At 45.8% G+C, this 18,655-nt stretch overlaps 1 protein-coding gene across 2 annotated transcripts in view; it reads left to right on the top strand.

Annotated features, from left to right (window-relative positions):
- The window catches only part of UGGT2 (UDP-glucose glycoprotein glucosyltransferase 2), a 499,843-nt gene that overhangs the window by 451,778 nt on the left and 29,410 nt on the right, over positions 1–18,655 (top strand). Inside the window, exons 33-35 of one of the 2 annotated variants that reach the window (XM_040425307.1) lie at positions 2,035–2,119; positions 3,858–4,040; positions 4,375–4,564. In XM_040425307.1, coding sequence (XP_040281241.1) covers positions 2,035–2,119; positions 3,858–4,040; positions 4,375–4,395 — 289 coding nt within the window. In that variant the 3' untranslated portion in view covers positions 4,396–4,564. Of the gene's footprint in view, positions 1–2,034; positions 2,120–3,857; positions 4,041–4,374; positions 4,565–18,655 lie in introns of those variants that run through there. The other variant, XM_040425306.1, reaches the window with a different exon arrangement.

The following is an 18,655-nucleotide window of genomic DNA, read 5'->3' on the forward strand; positions in this document are numbered from 1 at the left end:
GCCCAGTGACGTCACGACTAGTATCAACTGGCCTGGGCGTGGCTCCATTTAAAGGATAACTGTCACATTTAGACCCTAATTTCAATTTTCATATATGTAGTTACTAATAACATGATATTCCAGAATCAGTTACTATTAGACTGACTTACCCCATATTTAATAAGATTCAGCCCTTAGCAACCAGTCTGCATAAAACTGCAATTTCACTATTCAGTTAAGATCGCCGCCACTGCCCTCACCCTGAGGCTAATCCCGCCTGCCCTCACTAGCCAGTAACAATAGCCCCCCCAAAGTGTCAGTAACCAGAGCCCTCCCCCTAAAGGGTTAATCTCCTGCAGCACAAAGGGGTCCTCTTACCACATGTTGCTTTCATTTATACACTGAGCAGACGGCAGATCTCCCTTCCCTGTTGTGCGCTACTCCAACTCTGCATTCTCCAGCTCTGCTGAGTGAGGGAGCGTCTGCCAAGCGCAGGGACAAACAGGGAGAAGTGCACACAGCCCAGGCACTGTTATCAGCTGCTGGGGAGGACCTGGCTTTAATCATTTACTTACAGTCCCTGGCTGTCAGTAATGTGACCCTTCACGCTGCGTGCTACGGACCATGCCTAGCAACCCTATTTTAAGCACAGGTAAAAGTAGGCAGTACAGGGAACAAAAATTTGGAATTAAGGGGTAATTGAATACACAGTGAAAAGTTGAAATAGGGCCACCAAGGTGATATCAATCACCACAATCCAATACTCCAAAAAAAAAAAAATACGACAGTTATCCTTTAAGTGAACAGAGCTTAGCCCCGCCCAGGCCAGTTGATACTAGTCGTGACGTCACTGGGCCAGCGGTAAACAGCGAGAAGGCCGCGGCGCTGCTGCCTTCTCAAACAGCTGATCGGCGGGGATCCCGGGTGTCAGACCCCCGCCGATCAGAAGCTGATGACAAAGTGCAGAACCCATTTAACTTCCTCTACATAATAAATACTATTTGCTGAAGTGAGACAACCCCTTTAAGGTCACCTGTAGAGTGCATTTTAGGCTCATCCTGAAATTTTACCCACTAGCCAAATATCCCTAACTTTTTGTGAGTAGTGTGTAATATCGTGCAAAGTTAATTTATTTCAGTAATGCAACTTAAAAGGTGAAACTAACATATGTGATAGACTCATTACATGCAAAGCGAGATATTTCAAGCCTTTATTTGTTGTAATTTGGATGATTATGGCTTACAGCTTATGAAACCCCAAAGTCACAATTTTGAGGTGTCCTTTGCTCAGGGGGTATGGATTAATTAGCTGACTAGAGTGTGACACTTTGAGCCTAGAATATTGAACCTTTTCACAATATTCTAATTTTAAGCTGCATTAATGCAATTCCTTTTCATTTGCATTACTGAAATAAATGGACTTTTGCACAATATTCAAATTTTTCGAGTTTCACCTGTATATTTGTTTTCTGTGCACCCTTTTATTGCTCTGCACACCTTAAAGCATGTGGAACTGTTTGGCAGTTACCTGTGAGTGCTATATTTTTGCCCTCTATGCCGCTAGTTGAGGGACTACTGAGTGGGCAGGTATGGATTTAACAGAGCAACTGTGCCTGTATAAGAAACGACTTGAAATGGGATGTTACACTCATCACCCAGATTCCAATTGTTAAAATATTTGCCCTGAATCATACCCCCACACTGCAAAGAACACGATTAAAACTGAGCAAGTCTTTTAGAAATCTGGTCCGCATCATTTTTCTAATGTACATTTTGGCACTTTTCTGGAGCAGTTCATTCAATAAATAGAAAGTTACATAACTATCTATATATGATTGTTAACAGTATATAACCAAAACTGGAAAACCACTTTATGCACAAAAGTTTCTAATACTGATGTTATTTGTAGTATGTATTATTGTACTGTACATATAAAATGTGAATTTTAAACCATCAATGCTTTGTGGTCTCCATTATTAACATAAACTGATGTGTAAACGGAGCCTTAACCCTAGAAAAGAATGTGATCTCTGATTTTTCTTTTTCTTTTTTATAGAATTATGATGATTTCTGTTCTTCGACATACAAAAACACCAGTGAAGTTCTGGTTTTTAAAGAACTACCTTTCTCCACGGTTTACGGTATTTGTGCTTACTTGACCTACCATATTTCTTTATTATTAAAAAAAATTATAATTATTATTATATTATAAAGTTTCCTCACTTTTGTCTCTCATCTACCTGACATTGCTGCTTCATAGAGAGGAAGCTGATTGCTCGCTCATTAATGATCAGGGTTCATGTGCTTTTAGCAAAATGTTATTGATTGTTTAATAATTCTGGAAGAGGTAAATGTCATGTCCAGTTTTGTCCTCCCCGAGGAGCGCACCAGTGAGTTGGTGACTCACTTGTTCAGTCTTGAAAGTATCTGCAAAACCAGTCATGAGCAGCAATCATCCACCCAAGTGCTCAACAGAGTTTCTGTATTTTAACTCGGGGCCAATTAGTAGTAGCATACTTTATGTATTAAGATCTGTTACAATCAAACTGTATAAAAATTTGTGTTTACTATATATTTGTTTTATATAATGTTACCTGGTATGGGTCACTGTGTCTTTGAAGAATTCTTAAGTGGACCAGGTGGGGCTTAGCATGTCCTACTGAGGACTCTACCTATGTATCACAGATGTGTATGAAGGAGCTGTGTGTCTGGCTCAGTTTATCAGCTAAGGCTACTTTCACACTAGCATTTTTATTGGATCCGGCAGGGTCCAGCAAAAACGGATCCATCCCCATTGACTTGAATTGGGGGTCATGCCGGATCCGTCTTGCTCCGCATCCCAGGACGGAAAGCAAACTACAACATGTTGCGGTTTGCTCTCTGGTATGGGAACGCAACTAAACAGAACGGAATGCATTTTGGAACATTCTGTTCAGTTCAGTTTTGTCCGCATTGACAATGAATGAGGACAAAACTGAAGCATTTTTTTCCGGTATTGAGACCCTATGACGGTTCTCAATACCAGAAAACTAAATCGCTAGTGTGAAAGTTGCCTAAGCCACTCCCTTTCTCCATCATGGCTGATTTAGAGTCAGCGAAGGGGGCTAGTTAGCTAATGAATGGAGCTAGATAGTCAGCCCCTTCTTATACACCACAGACACGTAGAGAGGGTGAATATGTTCCCTGCCACAAGAGCGTGTGTCAGAACATTGACAGGGACTGAAATTGAGGCATCCGTGCAGTGTCCACTTCTGTCCAAATGCAGATACAGGAGATTTTGGCACCTGTATTTCCACATTCATCAACTGCGCAGAAATGTCTGCAGCCTTAGACAGAGAACTGGTCATGTCAGTAATTCTCATGACTGCCATCATCTAGAGTCCTGTGGAGACCAGTTAGCTTTGAAATTTAGAACTAGGGTAACAACTAAAGGAGTATGAAATGTTACCAGAAAGTGGCAAACCTCTATAATTGGCATTTTGCATACATTGGGTGTCATTTATTATGACCCCCTATGCCAGAAACTGGCATAAAAAAAACTTGCACGCCCTCATTTTGTGACTTTTCGAATACCCAAGCACCTAAATTTAGTCACATGCGGCCTTTTCACTGGGGAGTGGCGGGGGTGAGGCCATCAGCCCTGGCTCATTTATTATCATTTACTCCGGTTTCCTGGGATATATGACTGTTCGAATCTACGCCAGCCTGGAGCTAGAACAGATTTGAATCTGGGTGCATAGACTGCAGGACTATGTGCCTAATTTATGAAGCTTTCTGCACCTTGTCATAAACTAAGTGCATCCTATAGTGGCGCAGGGGGATATAAAAAAACACTCATGAAATAACTTTCCTAATCTTGATTTTTATCTTTATCTGCAGGAAATCATACCACACATGGCCCAAGAATATGGCTTCCAGTATGAGTTAGTCCAGTATAAGTGGCCTCGATGGCTGCACCAGCAGACTGAGAAACAGCGGATTATTTGGGGTTACAAAATCCTCTTCCTCGATGTTTTATTCCCACTTGCCGTAGACAAAATAATCTTTGTTGACGCTGACCAGGTACGGTTCTGTGTGTAAAAGTAAGCATGTCTTTCTAACAGAATCAGGTGCCAACTTGCAGTCTTTGCTCAGATGGCAGTGTCAAAACTGATTTTATTCTTAACCCAAATATCAAGCTTAGTGGCAAACAGAGGGAGATTGTGAATCCATCTCAGGTAATTATGTGAGCATTCTTTTAATCCCAGAGGGATTTTAGAAGCTCATTACATTCTCTCTTCAGTCTTTGCAGAATATCCTTGCAGAAGGCATTCGTTGCTGTATTTTCTATTTCTCCTCCTTTGTTCTTATAAGTTCAGGATGTTCAGTGTTTAAATGATCTGTGTCTTGCCTGTAGCTCCCAAGGAAAGGAATCTGAGCTTGCGTTTAATGAGAAAATCGGAAGAACGAATGCTTCACAGATCCTTACAAATCCAAGCAAGGCCCTGAAGTTGAGACATATTTAATCCGAATATTGACAGTTAGAATCCAAGCACATCCTTAAATAGTTTGTTACTTTGGAAAATGCCACTTTAACCACTGCTTGTCCTGGATTTTTCCATCTAGGTGGATCAACAATTCTGTGAGATATATATATATATATATATATATATATATATATATATACACTGCTCAAAAAAATAATGGGAACACTTAAACAACACAATGTAACTCCAAGTCAATCACAATTCTGTGAAATCAAACTGTCCACTTAGGAAGCAACACTGAGTGACAATCAATTTCACATGCTGTTGTGCAAATGTGATAGACAACAGGTGGAAATTATAGGCAATTAGCAAGACACCCCCAATAAAGGAGTGGTTCTGCAGGTGGTCACCACAGACCACTTCTCAGTTCCTATGCTTCCTGGCTGATGTTTTGGTCACTTTTGAATGCTGGTGGTGCTTTCACTTTAGTGGTAGCATGAGACGGAGTCTACAACTCACACAAGTGGCTCAGGTAGTGCAGCTTATCCAGGATGGTACATCAATGCGAGCTGTGGCAAGAAGGTTTGCTGTGTCTGTCAGCGTAGTGTCCAGAGCATGGAGGCGCTACCAGGAGACAGGCCAGTACATCAGGAGACGTGGAGGAGGCCGTAGGAGGGCAACAACCCAGCAGCAGGACCGCTACCTCCGCCTTTGTGCAAGGAGGAACAGGAGGAGCACTGCCAGAGCCCTGCAAAATGACCTCCAGCAGGCCACAAATGTGCATGTGTCTGCTCAAACGGTCAGAAACAGACTCCATGAGGGTGATATGAGGGCCCGACATCCACACGTGGGGGTTGTGCTTACAGCCCAACACCGTGCAGGACGTTTGGCATTTGCCAGAGAACACCAAGATTGGCAAATTCGCCACTGGCGCCCTGTGCTCTTCACAGATGAAAGCAGGTTCACACTGAGCACATGTGACAGAGTCTGGAGACGCCGTGGAGAACGTTCTGCTGCCTGCAACATCCTCCAGCATGACCGGTTTGGCATTGGGTCAGTAATGGTGTGGGGTGGCATTTCTTTGGAGGGCCTCACAGCCCTCCATGTGCTCGCCAGAGGTAGCCTGACTGCCATTAGGTACCGAGATGAGATCCTCAGACCCCTTGTGAGACCATATGCTGGTGCAGTTGGCCCTGGGTTCCTCCTAATGCAAGACAATGCTAGACCTCATGTGGCTGGAGTGTGTCAGCAGTTCCTGCAAGATGAAGGCATTGATGCTATGGACTGGCCCGCCCGTTCCCCAGACCTGAATCCAATTGAGCACATCTGGGACATCATGTCTCGCTCTATCCACCAACATCACGTTGCACCACAGACTGTCCAGGAGTTGGCAGATGCTTTAGTCCAGGTCTGGGAGGAGATCCCTCAGGAGACCGTCCGCCACCTCATCAGGAGCATGCACAGGCGTTGTAGGGAGGTATATACACTGCTCAAAAAAATAAAGGGAACACAAAAATAACACATCCTAGATCTGAGTTAATTAAATATTCTTCTGAAATACTTTGTTCTTTACATAGTTGAATGTGCTGACAACAAAATCACACAAAAATAAAAAAATGGAAATCAAATTTTCAACCCATGGAGGTCTGGATTTGGAGTCACACTCAAAATTAAAGTGGAAAAACACACTACAGGCTGATCCAACTTTGATGTAATGTCCTTAAAACAAGTCAAAATGAGGCTCAGTAGTGTGTGTGTCCTCCACGTGCCTGTATGACCTCCCTACAACGCCTGTGCATGCTCCTGATGAGGTGGCGGACGGTCTCCTGAGGGATCTCCTCCCAGACCTGGACTAAAGCATCTGCCAACTCCTGGACAGTCTGTGGTGCAACGTGACGTTGGTGGATAGAGCGAGACATGATGTCTCAGATGTGCTCAATTGGATTCAGGTCTGGGGAACGGGCGGGCCAGTTCATAGCATCAATGCCTTCGTCTTGCAGGAACTGCTGACACACTCCAGCCACATGAGGTCTAGCATTGTCTTGCATTAGGAGGAACCCAGGGCTAACCTCACCAGCATATGGTCTCACAAGGGGTCTGATGATCTCATCTCGGTACCTAATGGCAGTCAGGCTACCTCTGGCGAGCACATGGAGGGCTGTGCGGCCCTCCAAAGAAATGCCACCCCACACCATTACAGACCCAATGCCAAACCGGTCATGCTGGAGGATGTTGCAGGCAGCAGAACGTTCTCCACGGCGTCTCCAGACTCTGTCACATGTGCTCAGTGTGAACCTGCTTTCATCTGTGAAGAGCACAGGGCGTCAGTGGTGAATTTGCCAATCTTGGTGTTCTCTGGCAAATGCCAAACGTCCTGCACGGTGTTGGGCTGTAAGCACAACCCCCACGTGTGGACGTCGGGCCCTCATATCACCCTCATGGAGTCTGTTTCTGACCGTTTGAGCAGACACATGCACATTTGTGGCCGGCTGGAGGTCATTTTTCAGGGCTCTGGCAGTGCTCCTCCTGTTCCTCCTTGCACAAAGGCGGAGGTAGCGGTCCTGCTGCTGGGTTGTTGCCCTCCTACGGCCTCCTCCATGTCTCCTGATGTACTGGCCTGTCTCCTGGTAGCGCCTCCATGCTCTGGACACTACGCTGACAGACACAGCAAACCTTCTTGCCACAGCTCGCATTGATGTGCCATCCTGGATAAGCTGCACTACCTGAGCCACTTGTGTGGGTTGTAGACTCCGTCTCATGCTACCACTAGAGTGAAAGCACCACCAGCATTCAAAAGTGACCAAAACATCAGCCAGGAAGCATAGGAACTGAGAAGTGATCTGTGGTCACCACCTGCAGAACCACTCCTTTATTGGGGGTGTCTTGCTAATTGCCTATAATCTCCACCTGTTGTCTATCCCATTTGCACAACAGCATGTGAAATTGATTGTCACTCAGTGTTGCTTCCTAAGTGGACAGTTTGATTTCACAGAAGTGTGATTGACTTGGAGTTACATTGTGTTGTTAAAGTGTTCCCTTTATTTTTTTGAGCAGTGTATATACAGGGTGGGCCATTTACATAGAAACATAGAATGTGTCGGCAGATAAGAACCATTTGGCCCATCTAGTCTGCCCAATATATCTGAATCCTATGAATAGTCCCTGGCCCTATCTTATATGAAGGATAGCCTTATGCCTATCCCATGCATGCTTAAACCCCTTCACTGTATTTGCAGCTACCACTTCTGCAGGAAGGCTATTCCATGGATACACCTTAATAAAATGAGAATGGTTGGTGATATTAACTTCCTGTTTGTGGCACATTAGTATATGTGAGGGGGGAAACTTTTCAAGAAGGGTGGTGACCATGGCAGCCATTTTGAAGTCGGCCATTTTGAATCCAACTTTTGTTTTTTCAATAGGAAGAGGGTCATGTGACACATCAAACTTATTGGGAATTTCAGAAGAAAAACAATGGTGTGCTTGGTTTTAACGTAACTTTATTCTTTCATGAGTTATTTACAAGTTTCTGACCACTTATAAAATGTGTTCAATGTGCTGCCCATTGTGTTGGATTGTCAATGCAACCCTCTTCTCCCACTCTTCACACACTGATAGCAACACCGCAGGAGAAATGCTAGCACAGGCTTCCAGTATCCGTAGTTTCAGGTGCTGCACATCTCGTATCTTCACAGCATAGACAATTGCCTTCAGATGACCCCAAAGATAAAAGTCTAAGGGGGTCAGATCGGGAGACCTTGGGGGCCATTCAACTGGCCCACGACGGCCAATCCACTTTCCAGGAAACTGTTCATCTAGGAATGCTCGGACCTGACACCCATAATGTGGTGGTGCACCATCTTGCTGGAAAAACTCAGGGAACGTGCCAGCTTCAGTGCATAAAGAGGGAAACACATCATCATGTAGCAATTTTGCATATCCAGTGGCCTTGAGGTTTCCATTGATGAAGAATGGCCCCACTATCTTTGTACCCCATATACCACACCATACCATCAATTTTTTTGTTCCAACAGTCTTGGAGGGATCTATCCAATGTGGGTTAGTGTCAGACCAATAGCGGTGGTTTTGTTTGTTAACTTCACCATTCACATAAAAGTTTTCCTCATCACTGAACAAAATCTTCTGTGTAAACTGAGGGTCCTGTTCCAATTTTTGTTTTGCCCATTCTGCAAATTCAGTGCGCCGATCTGGGTCATCCTTGTTGAGATGCCGCAGTAGCTGGAGTTTGTAAGGGTGCCATTTGTGAGTAGCTAATATCCGCCGAAGGGATGTTCGACTAATGCCACTCTCCAGTGACATGCGGCGACTGCTACGCTGTGGGCTCTTGCTGAATGAAGCTAGGACAGCCACTGATGTTTCTTTATTAGAGACAGATTTCATGCGTCCACATTTTGGCAAATCCAACACTGAACCAGTTTCACGAAACTTAGCAAGCAGTTTTCTAACTGTAGCATGGGAGATGGGTGGTCTCGTAGGGTGTCATGCATTGAAATCTGCTGCAATGACCCGGTTACTGCGTTCACCAGACATCAACACAATTTCTATCCGCTCCTCACATGTTAACCTTGGCGACATGTCAATGGATGTAAACGGATTGTAAATAACTCATGAAAGAATAAAGTTACGTTAAAACCAAGCACACCATTGTTTTTCTTCTGAAATTCCCAATAAGTTTGATGTGTCACATGACCCTCTTCCTATTGAAAAAAGAAAAGTTGGATTCAAAATGGCCGCCATGGTCACCACCCATCTTGAAAAGTTTCCCCCCTCACATATACTAATGTGCCACAAACAGGAAGTTAATATCACCAACCGTTCCCATTTTATTAAGGTGTATCCATATAAATGGCCCACCCTGTATATTGTAATAATATCTTCAATTACACATAAGACTAATATAAAACGTTAAGAGACAACTGATAGACATTGTGTATTCTGTATACTTTTCCAGAAATCTAATGTTCTAGGCTGAATATAACCATGGGCCAGGCGCAGACTGAGGGTTGTCTGCTTAATAAGAGTCTTGGGCCCCTTTCCACCCATTAGACAATTTTTTAATATTTTTTTTGTTTGTTTGTTTTTTCAGTTTTTTGTTTTTAAACTAATTTTTTTTTATTATTTTTGTGTTTTTATTATATGCAAAAAAAACAAATGAGAAAAAAAAATTGAAAACCAATTCCCATGTATTCAGTACCATAGAAACAGCAGCAGGTTACAGGGCATAACAATATGAAGATCAGTGATGGCACATTCCACTATGCAGTGATAACCCATATCTATTAGACATGGTACAACCATTCGCATCACATTCACACCGCAACGCTATTCATCATTCAGTCAGATAAGACTGACAAAGCTGTTTAAGCCTTAAAGGGGTTATCCCATGATTAATGTAAAACATGAAAACCAGACGTCATATTGTACATGAAAATCTCTTTCTAACAAAGCTAGAACCAGCCCTGTACCTCACATGGATCCAGAGAAATCCACATTCATTGCTCTGCTAGATTATATCAAGCTGACAGCTCAAGGGGAGTGTCTTTTCTGCTGCAGCTAAGGGGGCGTGTCTCAGCTCTACCTATCACAGCTCAGGATGCAGTAGAAGGATTTAACTGAGTTTGTGTGGCCATTTCAGTGACCAGGACAAATAAATATGTACAGCAGGGGCGGACATACTGGTTCAGCTGCACAGGGGCCCAGCGTGCAAGGGGGCCCATACAGCTTGGACTGGGCCACTGGTGGTGGCCCCTTCCTGAACTTCAGACTGAGAGATAATGTGCTGCTCAGGGGCTGAATTCATAGGGGGACTGACAGGTTTTAGTGTAATCAGCACTCCTGGCCAGTAAGGCTGTGTCCACAGGGTTTGATTTTTACGGAATTGCGGAAAAAAAACACTGCATTTTGCCACGATTTTCTCGAAAATAGGACCTTGTAGACCCAGCCTTACTGACCGGGAGTGCTGATTGGACTAAAAACTTAAGCATGACAGCCTCTCCTCCAATGAGCCAGCACTTCTAATCAGTAAGGAAGGAAGCAAGGACCGACTGCTGCTGTGTGGAGACCGAGCCTTGCTGCTGCTGAGAGGGGGAGGAGCCTGGCTGAGGACACAAAAGCCAGCAATACAGAGCCAGGGAGGAATCTGTACGTAATGTAGTGTAAAATAGTTCATGCATGTGTGACAGTGCCTACATGTGTACAAGTGTATCTGAGCGCCTGCATATGTGACAGTGGGTGTATGTAAGAGTGCCTGCATATGTGACTGTGTGTATTTGAGAGTGCCTGCATGTGTGAAAAAGAGCGGCTGCATATATGAAAGTCCAGTATGTGTGTTAGGGCCCATTCAGACGGCCATATGAATAGGTCCACATCCGTTCCGCAATGTTGCAGAACAGGTGCGGACCCATTCATTTCAATGGGTACCCAGAAGATGCGCACAGCACACCGTGTATTGTCCACATCCGTAGTTCCGTTCTGCAGCCCCACAAAAAAAGATAGAACATGTCCTATTTTTGTCCACAATTGCAGGCAAGAATAGGCATTTTCTATTGCTAAAGTATTCAGATCCAGGTGTTGGTTTAAAAATATGTTTCATGGGACACTACCTTTAGGCCAAGGGTACAAATCACTGAAATTAATAAAGCGGTATGCGTTTCATCGTAACAATATGATCGCTGCCCATGAAAAATTGTGAAATTAAAATAATAAATGTTTATTTTATCAGTAAAATGTTTATTATTTTGATTGTAGCTTTTTTCATAGGCAGTGATTACTTTACAGAGGTTGTCTGTGTTATTTAAAAAAAAAAGAAAGCAATGTAAATCTGATAGTCCGCAATATATACATAAGCTAAGCAAGTTTTAAGCAAAAAAAAAAAGATATATACTAATTTCCCTAGTTCTGTTCTGACACTTTGTTTACATGCAGTTGCAGAGCTGTGAGGGTGTGTAACAACAATTCTCATCTATATGTGGGACTACAAGTCTCAGCTGTACAGTACAATGACATTGCTGATGCACACAGGATCTTCCCCTTACCTGTTCTTGTGCAATTCTCTGCAGACACTTCCTCACAGCCAGCAGAAGAGTACATAGGAGAGAACTCTTCTGACCTTTGTCAGCTCTCTGTTTGCAGCGTGAGGAGGGAGGAAAGATCATGTGCACAGCATTTGTCTCTTCAGTGTTTGGAGAAGAGGAAACTCTGCAGCTGCTCAGTACCTGAGGTAGAGCCTCCAGCCCCGAGTCTGTGCGTCAGATGGTAGAAGGGGTTAAACTTTGCTGAAAAATCCACTGGAAAGGGAGACGGAGGGTAGACAGCTCAGCCAACAGATCAGGCAGTGCAGAGGGCGTGGCTTATCGCTCCAGCCAACACAGCCTACACAGTGATGTCCTGTGCACAGAGGCAGACCTACTTCTCAGGCTTGTGCACAGAATGTCATCAGAGCAGGGAAAGACGCTGACATCACAGTTCATGTGATGCTCAGCCAACTAGGAGAACAGGGCCACTGTAGATGAAGTAAGTGAATTGAAAATCCCTTACATTTGCTTAGTTAGAAACATACAAAGAACAAAAAATAACTTGGACAACCCCTTTAAGCCAAGGACCTAAATTTTATGATCATGTCTTTTTAGCAGAATATGTTAATTTGTATAAATAGGCAAAGCTGTGTCAATTAGCTGTATCCAATGGGAGATAGTTTTTTTTGGGTGGGGGTTCCAGTTTAGAAAGATGAATTTCCTTGCATAGAACGTCACAGATCTATAAAGAATTCTGTAGTGTTTAGTATGTAGCAGGTCATTTACTAAACCCAACAAACTATTTGCAAGGCAGCATAGACCCAGTAAATACTCAGAAGCTCAAAAGAAAAAGCAGCAATAAGTATATGTTCCCACATCATGTGCATTAGGGTACTGCTTTCCCCACCATATTTTGTACACATCACTGGCATCAACACTAGACGGACAGGAGTTAAATATGCCTGTGCAACCACATAGTTTGGTTAATTTGGTCTCTGTGTTAGTCACAGTGAAGTGATAACTTGAAGCCAACGGTCTTTCATTGTATGCAAAAGACCTAGCTAAAGATGAGGGCTGTCAGAAAAGGCTTTATTGTAATGCTAGGTAGGGACCAATGCAGCCCTGAATTCCACCCACACCACTATCCCTACCTACAGTACTTGGACGATCCACCCTAGATAGTGATCCTCCAACTTGGCGGTGGTACCTATTCTGACCAAGTGCATGGGGCCTAACCAGGAAGGAAGGGGTACAGAGACTAATAGAGTCAGAAAGCAACACCAGAAATGAACACAAAATCCAGTACAGGCAGCGCAGTGGCTCAGTGCTTAGCACTGGTGCTGTGCAGTGCTGGGGACCTGGGCCCGAATCTGACCATGGACAACATCTGCATGGAGCTTGTATGTTCTCCCTGTGCTTGTGTGGGTTTCCTCCGTGTACTCTGGTTTCCTCCCACACTCTAAAAGACATACTGATAGTGAGCCCCAAGAGTAGTAACAAATGCTAGTGATGCAGGAATAAGAATCACAGGCAACTATGTCCAGAAGTTGGCAGTTGTTTTTTTTATTTTTTTTATAGATTTTATTTTTTCCTTTTGTCAAGTGTAAACTTGACAAAAGGAAAAAATAAAATCTATAAAAAAACAAAAAAAACAATAAAGTTTGAAACAAACAAAATAAGAATGACAATTACATTCAGCTACATTAACTGACAGTCAAGAAAAAGGCGTTATGTATAGGGATGAGCGAACCCGAACTGTATAGTTCGGGTTCGTACCGAATTTTGGGGTGTCCGTGACACGGACCCGAACCCGAACATTTTCGTAAAAGTCCGGGTTCAGTGTTCGGCGCTTTCTTGGCGCTTTTTGAAAGGCTGCAAAGCAGCCAATCAACAAGCGTCATACTACTTGCCCCAAGAGGCCATAACAGCCTTGCCTACTATTGGCATGGCTGTGATTGGCCAGTGCAGCATGTGACCCAGCCTCTATATAAGCTTGGGTCACGTAGCGCTGCACGTCACTCTGCTGATTCAAGCATAGGGAGAGGTTGCAGCTGCGACGTTAGGGCGAGATTAGGCAGATTAACTCCTCCAAAAGACTTCATTCTGTGATCGATCTGCAGCTGTGGATCATTGAAGTGCTATTATTGACTTGCTCACTTTTTTGAGGCTGCCCAGAGCGTTTTTAGATCACTTTTTTTCTGGGGTGATCGGCGGCCATTTTGTGACTTGTGGTGCGCCAGCACGAGCTATCACCAAGTGTATTTAACCATCGATAGTGTGGTTATTTTGTGCTATATCCTACATCAGCTGCAGGCTGAGCCTGTGTCACCGAAGTGCATTTAACCATTAACAGTCTGGTTATTTTTTGGCCATATACTACATCAGCTGCAGGCTAAACCTGTTTCACCCAAGTGCATTTAACCATCAACAGTCTGATTATTTTTTGGCCATATACTACATCAGCTGCAGGCTGAGCCTGTGTCACCCAAGTGCATTTAACCATCAACAGTGTGGTTATTTTTTGGCCATATATTACATCAGGGGCAAGTTGAGCCTGTCACCCAGCGCCTAAAAAATAGACCTGACATTTCTATTCAACCAAATCTGCACAGTTTTAGCTGGTCAAGTTATTTGTAGTGACCGTCAAAGCAGACTTTTTGTTCTGGGTTGAAAAAGCATTCCCAAATTTGCCATTCTGAAAATAACTAGTTTGTGGTATTTCAGGCCTACTTGAAATCTATCCCAAAAAGAAAATCTTACATTGAAGTTATTGATAGTGTCATTCAGAAAAACCTAAGACACACGCTAGCGTGCTGATAGAAGTGTCATTCTGTGATTAAACCTATAACTGTCACACAGCGCAAAAAAAAACAGGTCTCACATCTCTATTCAACCAAATCTGCACAGTTTTAGCTGGTCAAGTTATTTGTAGTGACCGTCAAAGCAGACTTTTTGTTCTGGGTTGAAAAAGCATTCCCAAATTTGCCATTCTGAAAATAACTAGTTTGTGGTATTTCAGGCCTACTTGAAATCTATCCCAAAAAGAAAATCTTACATTGAAGTTATTGATAGTGTCATTCAGAAAAACCTAAGACACACGCTAGCGTGCTGATAGAAGTGTCATTCTGTGATTAAACCTATAACTGTCACACAGCGCAAAAAAAAAACAGGTCTCACATCTCTATTCAACCAAATCTGCAGTGTTTTAGCTGGTCAAGTTATTTGTAGTGACCGTCAAAGCAGACTTTTTGTTCTTGGTTGAAAAAGCATTCCCAAATTTGCCATTCTCAAAATTGTGGTGAACGGGAACAATGAGGAAAACATCTAATAAGGGACGCGGACGTGGACATGGTCGTGGTGGTGTTAGTGGACCCTCTGGTGCTGGGAGAGGACGTGGCCGTTCTGCCACAGCCACACGTCCTAGTGAACCAACTACCTCAGGTCCCAGTAGCCAGCAGAATTTACAGCGATATTTGGTGGGGCCCAATGCCGTTCTAAGGATGGTAAGGCCTGAGCAGGTACAGGCATTAGTCAATTGGGTGGCCGACGGTGGATCCAGCACGTTCACATTATCTCCCACCCAGTCTTCTGCAGAAAGCCCACAGATGGCGCATGCAAACCAAGCCCATCGGTCTGTCACATCACCCCCATGCATATCAGGGAAACTGTCTGAGCCTCAAGTTATGCAGCAGTCTCTTTTATGCTGTTTGAAGACTCTGCTGCCAGGGTTTCCCAAGGGCATCCACCTAGCCCTTCCCCAGGGGTGGAAGAGATAGAATGCACTAACGCACAACCACTTATTTTTCCTGATGATGAGGACATGGGAATACCACCTCAGCACGTCTCTGATGATGACGAAACACAGGTGCCAACTGCTGCGTCTTTCTGCAGTGTGCAGACTGAACAGGAGGTCAGGGATCAAGACTGGGTGGAAGACGATGCAGGGGACGATGAGGTCCTAGACCCCACATGGAATGAAGGTCGTGCCACTGACTTTCACAGTTCGGAGGAAGAGGCAGTGGTGAGACCGAGCCAACAGCGTAGCAAAAGAGGGAGCAGTGGGCAAAATCAGAACACCCGCCGCCAAGAGACTCCGCCTGCTACTGACCGCCGCCATCTGGGACCGAGCACCCCAAAGGCAGCTTCAAGGAGTTCCCTGGCATGGCACTTCTTCAAACAATGTGCTGACGACAAGACCCGAGTGGTTTGCACGCTGTGCCATCAGAGCCTGAAGCGAGGCATTAACGTTCTGAACCTTAGCACAACCTGCATGACCAGGCACCTGCATGCAAAGCATGAACTGCAGTGGAGTAAACACCTTAAAAACAAGGAAGTCACTCAGGCTCCCCCTGCTACCTCTTCTGCTGCTGCCGCCTCGGCCTCTTCTGCTGCTGCCGCCGCCTCGGCCTCTTCTGCTGCTGCTGCCGCCGCCTCGGCCTCTTCCTCCGCCTCTGGAGGAACGTTGGCACCTGCCGCCCAGCAAACATGGGATGTACCACCAACACCACCACCTGCGTCACCAAGCATCTCAACCATGTCACACGGCAGCGTTCAGCTCTCCATCTCACAAACATTTGAGAGAAAGCGTAAATTCTCACCTAGCCACCCTCGATCCCTGGCCCTGAATGCCAGCATTTCTAAACTACTGGCCTATGAAATGCTGTCATTTAGGCTGGTGGACACACACAGCTTCAAACAGCTCATGTCACTTGCTGTCCCACAGTATGTTGTTCCCAGCCGCCACTACTTCTCCAAGAGAGCCGTGCCTTCCCTGCACAAACAAGTGTCCGATAAAATCAAGTGTGCACTGCGCAACGCCATCTGTGGCAAGGTCCACCTAACCACAGATACGTGGACCAGTAAGCACGGCCAGGGATGCTATATCTCCCTAACTGCACACTGGGTAAATGTAGTGGCGGCTGGGCCCCAGGCGGAGAGCTATTTGGCGCACGTCCTTCCGCCGCCAAGGATCGCAGGGCAACATTCTTTGCCTCCTGTCTCCTCCTCCTCCTACTCAGCTTCCTCCTCCTCTTCTTCCACCTGCTCATCCAGTCAGCCACACACCTTCACCACCAACTTCAGCACAGCACGGGGTAAACGTCAGCAGGCCATTCTGAAACTCATATGTTTGGGGGACAGGCCCCACACCGCACAGGAGTTGTGGTGGGGTATAGAACAACAGACCGACGAGTGGTTGCTGCCGGTGAGCCTCAAGCCCGGCCTGGTGGTGTGCGATAATGGGCGAAATCTCGTTGCAGCTCTGGGACTAGCCGGTTTGACGCACATCCCTTGCCTGGCGCATGTGCTGAATTTGGTGGTGCAGAAGTTCATTCGCAACTACCCCGACATGTCAGAGCTGCTGCATAAAGTGCGGGCCGTCTGTTCGCGCTTCCGGCGTTGACACCCTGCCGCTGCTCGCCTGTCTGCGCTACAGCGTAACTTCGGCCTTCCCGCTCACCGCCTCATATGCGACGTGCCCACCAGGTGGAACTCCACCTTGCATATGCTAGACAGACTGTGCGAGCAGCAGCAGGCCATAGTGGAGTTTCAGCTGCAGCACGCACGGGTCAGTCGCACTGTGGATCAGACCCACTTCACCACCAATGACTGGGCCTCCATGCGAGACCTGTGTGCCCTGTTGCGCTGTTTCGAGTACTCCACCAACATGGCCAGTGGCGATGACGCCGTTATCAGCGTTACAATACCACTTCTATGTCTCCTTGAGGAAACACTTAGGACGATGATGGAAGAGGAGGTGGCCCAGGAGGAAGAGGGGTCATTTTTAGCACTTTCAGGCCAGTCTCTTCGAAGTGACTCAGAGGGAGGTTTTTTGCAACACCAGAGGCCAGGTACAAATGTGGCCAGACAGGGCCCACTACTGGAGGAGGAGGAGGACGAGGATGAGGAGGAGGTGGAGGAGGATGAGGATGAAGCATGTTCACAGCGGGGTGGCACCCAAAGCAGCTCGGGCCCATCACTGGTGCGTGGCTGGGGGGAAACACAGGACGATGACGATACGCCTCCCACAGAGGACAGCTTGTCCTTACCTCTGGGCAGCCTGGCACACATGAGCGACTACATGCTGCAGTGCCTGCGCAACGACAGCAGAGTTGCCCACATTTTAACGTGTGCGGACTACTGGGTTGCCACCCTGCTGGATCCCCGGTACAAAGACAATGTGCCCACCTTACTTCCTACACTGGAGCGTGATAGGAAGATGCTCGAGTACAAGTGCACGTTGGTAGACGCGCTACTGAGAGCATTCCCAAATGTCACAGGGGAACCAGTGGAAGCCCAAGGCGAAGGCAGAGGAGGAGCAAGAGGTCGCCAACGCAGCTGTGTCACGCCCAGCTCCTCTGAGGGCAGGGTTAGCATGGCAGAGATGTGGAAAAGTTTTGTCAACACGCCACAGCTAAGTGCACCACCACCTGATACGGAACGTGTTAGCAGGAGGCAACATTTCACTAACATGGTGGAACAGTACCTGTGCACACCCCTCCACGTACTGACTGATGGTTCGGCCCCATTCAACTTCTGGGTCTCCAAATTGTCCACATGGCCAGAGCTAGCCTTTTATGCCTTGGAGGTGCTGGCCTGCCTGGCGGCCAGCGTTTTGTCTGAACGTGTATTCAGCACGGCAGGGGGCGTCATTACAGACAAACGCAGCCGCCTGTCTACAGCCAATGTGGACAAGCTGACGTTCATAAAAATGAACCAGGCATGGATCCCACAGGACCTGTCCATCCCTTGTGCAGATTAGATATTAACTACCTCCCCTTAACAATATATTATTCTACTCCAGGGCACTTCCTCATTCAATACTATTTTTAATTTCATTTTACCATTATATTGCGGGGCAACCCAAAGTTGAATGAACCTCTCCTCTGTCTGGGTGCCGGGGCCTAAATGTGTGACAGTGGCCTGTTCCAGTGGTGGGTGACGTGAAGCCTGATTCTCTGCTATGACATGAATACAGATTCTGCGCTGACATAAGGCCAGATTCTCTGTTACGGGACCGCTCTCCTCTGTCTGGGTGCCGGGGCCTAAATGTGTGACAGTGGCATGTTCCAGTGGTGGGTGACGTGAAGCCTGATTCTCTGCTATGACATGAATACAGATTCTGCGCTGACATAAGGCCAGATTCTCTGTTACGGGACCTCTCTCCTCTGCCTGGGCC

This window comes from Bufo bufo, chromosome 3 (genome assembly GCF_905171765.1).
Source record: "Bufo bufo chromosome 3, aBufBuf1.1, whole genome shotgun sequence".
In the NCBI taxonomy this organism is placed as follows: domain Eukaryota; kingdom Metazoa; phylum Chordata; class Amphibia; order Anura; family Bufonidae; genus Bufo; species Bufo bufo.